The 4,675-nt window shown below is 44.8% G+C and overlaps 1 protein-coding gene across 1 annotated transcript; it reads left to right on the top strand.

Moving 5' to 3' along the window:
- On the top strand, nucleotides 1-2,629 carry LOC101862871 (MAP kinase-interacting serine/threonine-protein kinase 1-like). Its single transcript, XM_005097683.2, has one exon. It carries the CDS (start codon nucleotides 188-190, stop codon nucleotides 1,859-1,861), a length of 1,674 nt encoding a protein of 557 aa, XP_005097740.1. The 5' UTR covers nucleotides 1-187; the 3' UTR covers nucleotides 1,862-2,629.
- Nucleotides 2,630-4,675: the final 2,046 nt, after the last annotated feature.

Genomic DNA, 4,675 nt, shown 5'->3' with positions numbered 1-4,675 from the left:
CCAATTTGAAGCCTTTTCCTGGATTACGTTTTTTACTTCCATCCGACGTCTCAGTGACAGCCATCACCTAGTGAATACACTAATTGTGATTATGGCCAGTGGTTTACGACATATTTTTTTTTCTGCACTTGTCAACGTTTCGGGTGGGGTTTTTTTCGTTGTTGAAATAGCAAGAGTTTGAACCAACATGAGAACAACGGTGTTTAGACAGGTCAAGAGAAAGAGGGGACGAATCCAGGACGCAGAGCCATACTGTGACGATAAAAGCAGTATCCTGAAAACGAATGAAGTTTGTAACGACGGTGTTTTGAGAACTCCCTACACAAGCACAACAAGCAATGACGGTGTGTTCCGTACATCGATCTCGCGTAGAGAGTGTGATAACAATAACGGTGGAACATTCGATTCCAGTTCAAGCAAACTAAAGAGAAATCACAGACAAGTAAAACAAACCACGTTCGCCAGTTTCTGTGAGAGGTACGAGCTTACGGGTGAGAAACTGGGCAGTGGTTCTTTTGGTTCTGTCTACACCTCTCGGGACCGAGAATCAGGGACAGAATACGCGGTAAAAATAATTAGGAAATGCCATGATAACACCCGCAAGAAAGTTTTGAAAGAGATAGACATTTGTCAACGGTACAATAATTGTGAAAGTATCATCAATCTTGTGGAATTCGGCGAGATTGGAGATGCGTTTTTCCTTGTGTTCGACAAGATTGAGGGAGGGGATCTTAGTCAGATGCTTGAATCACGTAAACGTCTTAGTGAGACAGAGGCTGCTCGAGTAATTAGCACCATTGCTCACGTCCTCCTCACTCTCCACAACGATGGGGTAGCTCACAGGGACATAAAACCCGACAATATTTTATGCCAAAAGAAAGGGGAGGTCACATCCCTCGTTCTCTGTGACTTTGGACTTGCCAGTGACCCGTCTTTTCGACGAGACTCAAAAGGGGACATAATGAAGACCACTTTGACTTCGCCTGTCGGCACACCTGACTACATAGCGCCAGAGATTGTCGCTTTGATGTGCAATGAGTCTAAGGCGCCTTATGACACCAGCTGTGACATGTGGAGTCTCGGCGTAATGCTCTATAAAATGCTATTCGGCGTGATGCCCTTTCATCGTGGATGTGAAGAGCACCGTTGCTTCACGGATCTTTCGTGTGAAGACTGCGAGATCATCTCGTACCAGGACATCCTTCGCGGGGACTACCGTTTTCCCGAGAAGGCTGGAGAGTTGTGTTCAGACAGCGCCCTGGATTTGATCCAACACCTTCTGGTTGTTGACCCCCAAGCCCGCTACTCGGCCGCCGAAGTCCTGCAACATTCCTTTCTGACCACTAGCGTAAGTAGTGACCTCGCCATGTCAGCATCAGTGTGTGGACAGGTCGAGAAGATAGTTGGTCAATTCCAGGACTCAGGGCCAAACTTTAAAAGTTCTATTGACAATGCGTTCAGTACCCTTAAAACAGTCAGCGCCTTTAATGACGCTGTGCTGCTTTCTTCTGACACATATGTAACCAGTAATGATGGTGTGTTCTGTACATCGATATCACCTCGGACCTGTGATAGCAATGGAACATTCGATTCCCGTTCAAGCAAACTGAAGGGGATGGACAGACTAGGGAAACAAAAAACATTTACTAATATATGTGAGAGTTACGAATCTTTGGGACAAAAACTGGGCAGTAAGTCTCATGAGCCCGTCTACGCCAACCAGGATAGGGATTCAGAGACGGAATTTGCCGTAAAAATAAAGAACTGTGATGAACGCAATGTTTCTAAAAAGATTAACTTATGCCAACGCTACATCTGTGAGAATATCTTCAGCCTTGTGGAATTTCACGAGATTTTTTAGACACGTTTTTCTTAGTGTTTGACAAGGTAGCAAGAAGAAATCATAGCTGAGTGTTTGATTTACATGTGGACTAAGCAGCTCGAGTAATCAGCGCAATTGCCCAGGTCTTCTTGACTTAGCACAACGACGGGGTGGCTCACTGGAACATCAAACCCGACAATAATAACATCATAACACTCGTCGCTCTCAGTGACTTTGGGATTGCCAGTGATGTACTTCTCGACGTGACCGCTGAAAATGAGCCCTAACAAAGATCATTCTGCTGACGTCTCCTGTCGGCACTCGTCATTACATAGCGCCAGATATTGTTTCGGTGATTTTAAGGCTACCTTCGACACCCGCTGTGACACATGGTGTCTCGGCGTACTGTTCCACAAAATGCTCCTTGTTGTGATGCCCTTTCACTGTGCTGTGGTGAGCACCATGGCCCCCATCTATCGCTCGTGTGAGGACTGCGAGATCAACTTATACCTGGACATCCTTCGTGAGGACTACCGCTGTCCTTTTGGGGCTGTTGAGATGTGTTCAGATTTGAGATTCAATCCAACTGCGCCTGGTGGTTGACCATCAAGCCCGCTTCTCGACCACTGAATTCCTGCAGCAGCCCTTTCTGACCGCCAACATGAGTGGTAAAGGCTGTGTGACGCTATCTTTCTTCGTCACTGATCGGTATATGCAATTGAAACTGACCATTATCATCAGGGGCGGCTCGTGAGGCTAAAAAGTGGACGTGCACAATTAAGCTATCGCATGCAGAAGATAGTCAAGGGTATAGTAAATGAGACGGTGTATAATTTTAGGATCTTTGGGTTGGAGAGAGAGGACCTCGTGCTTTTATTTTCATTCTTTTTACTTGCCGCTTTGATTTCTAGTACTAATTTTTTTTGGTTAGCTAAACATCAATTTCGTTCATCCTGTATTGGAACTAAACATTGAAGTAATAACTTTCACTACTCCACTACAAAACCATTCAAAGGCACAACTCATAGGACGGTCACGTTCACCACCCTTAGGTTCACGGTCACAGAGTCACTTAAAATAGTGGCAAGACAGACAATGAACCAATCACGGTTCACTAGAGCACTCCACTGGATTGCTCTGGGGCTCACAATTATTGGCAAAGAATAGCGTACGGTCTATTGCGTTTATTTTTAGACTGCCTACTGAGGGCTATGTTTCGGCACTATTCGGCAGGAGCACATATGAGACGTGCCGTCTTATTAATATTAATGTACAGCCAAACTCGCTACGAGTGTCGTCATCGCTTGGGTTATCCCCAAGAGCGATTTATAGGTCAGGTTACACTGTTCAATATCCTATTAAGTTTAGCTAAAGCGCGTGGACTTTGGCATGGCATAGTAGATGTTTTACGGCGTTATAGACACAGAAATGACAGTTATATGCCAGTGAGGACCTTGTTTTGATATAATACTTGGCTAGTGTTTGCCTCTGGCTTCTTTTATTTTATTATTGTGTGTGTTTTACGTCATAGAACATTAAAAAAAAAATTGGGGCGGCACAGCACGACCGTGCTTTATGGACAAACCGCGCCTGGCCTGATTATCAGTGGCGGTTCGTGGTTTATAGAACTGACCGGCCGTCATTCACATCGACTCTTTCTCACTCCCCCCCACCCCCTTCCTTCACAACACACACACACACACACACACACACACACACACACACACACACACACACACTCACACACACACACACATACTCACACACACGCACGCGCGCGCACGCACACACACATACTCACACATTCTCTCTCTCTCTCCCTCCCTCTCTCTCTCTCTCTCTCTCTCTCTCTCTCTCTCTCCTCTCTCCTCATTTCCCCCCTACTTTCGCCATCCCCACCCCCTCCCCAACTCACACACACCATTGTAAACATTAAAATATAATGTTAAAGAGCTAAAATATGGTAGTGTCAAGAAACAAAGCTACGAATAACGTATGATGGAAGTTACTGAGACTAATAGAAACTGACTTGAAGGACACAGAAAAAGAAACACAACTATCCTAGAAAACAAACTGAAAGTGTATGATGACAAAAAGTCAATTGATACTGTACCAGTGACGCTGCCCCATGCAGATCAAGTCTACTATCAGATACTATACACAGCTGGACAAAGTTAGCACACAACAGTTTCCAATCATTATACCATCAAACATTCTTCATTGCACTTCTCAGTTCTCAGAACAGAACACTGTTGTAACAAAGTGGGGAAGTGTGTCATACGCTAATTATAAAACTTGGTGTTTTGCTAGGGTGACGGTGGAAAGGGGGAGGGAAGGGAGGGGTAGGCCTAACTGTTCTCGGCCCAGACTGTGACAGCCGAGTGCCTATCGCTCCTCTTTATAATTTTCCTTATATATCTTAACTAGACGATTCCTCCTTTCGCCGGCCAGACTCCTATGGGCCAGGTAAGTTTTTAGTGGGGAAAAAGCGATGAATTTATACCAAACAGGAACTATAGGTGGCTAAAAATTCAATAAACGAAAAAAGATTAGTGCCATGTTGACAATAAATGTTCTTATAATAGATAGAGAAAGGCTGAATGATAAATACATGTATTGCTTATAAAATAATACATGTGTCCGTGCTGCTCAAGACAGTCTCATTCTTAATTTTGTAAGCAACACAGAGGCCAATTTGGCAATTAAGGGATGTTCTATTCCCTCTGTAGACTACTGTCGATGGATTTGCCCAGCGGACTGAGGTCATCGCTGAGCGAGCCGTGTTCGGTTTGTCCTCGTACGAAGTTCCGCGACGTGACAGGAGACGATTTAACTGTAACAGTTGTGAGCCGG

Source organism: Aplysia californica, unplaced genomic scaffold (genome assembly GCF_000002075.1).
Source record: "Aplysia californica isolate F4 #8 unplaced genomic scaffold, AplCal3.0 scaffold00161, whole genome shotgun sequence".
Classification (NCBI taxonomy): Eukaryota; Metazoa; Mollusca; class Gastropoda; order Aplysiida; family Aplysiidae; genus Aplysia; species Aplysia californica.
This window is presented reverse-complemented; position numbering and strand designations above follow the sequence as displayed.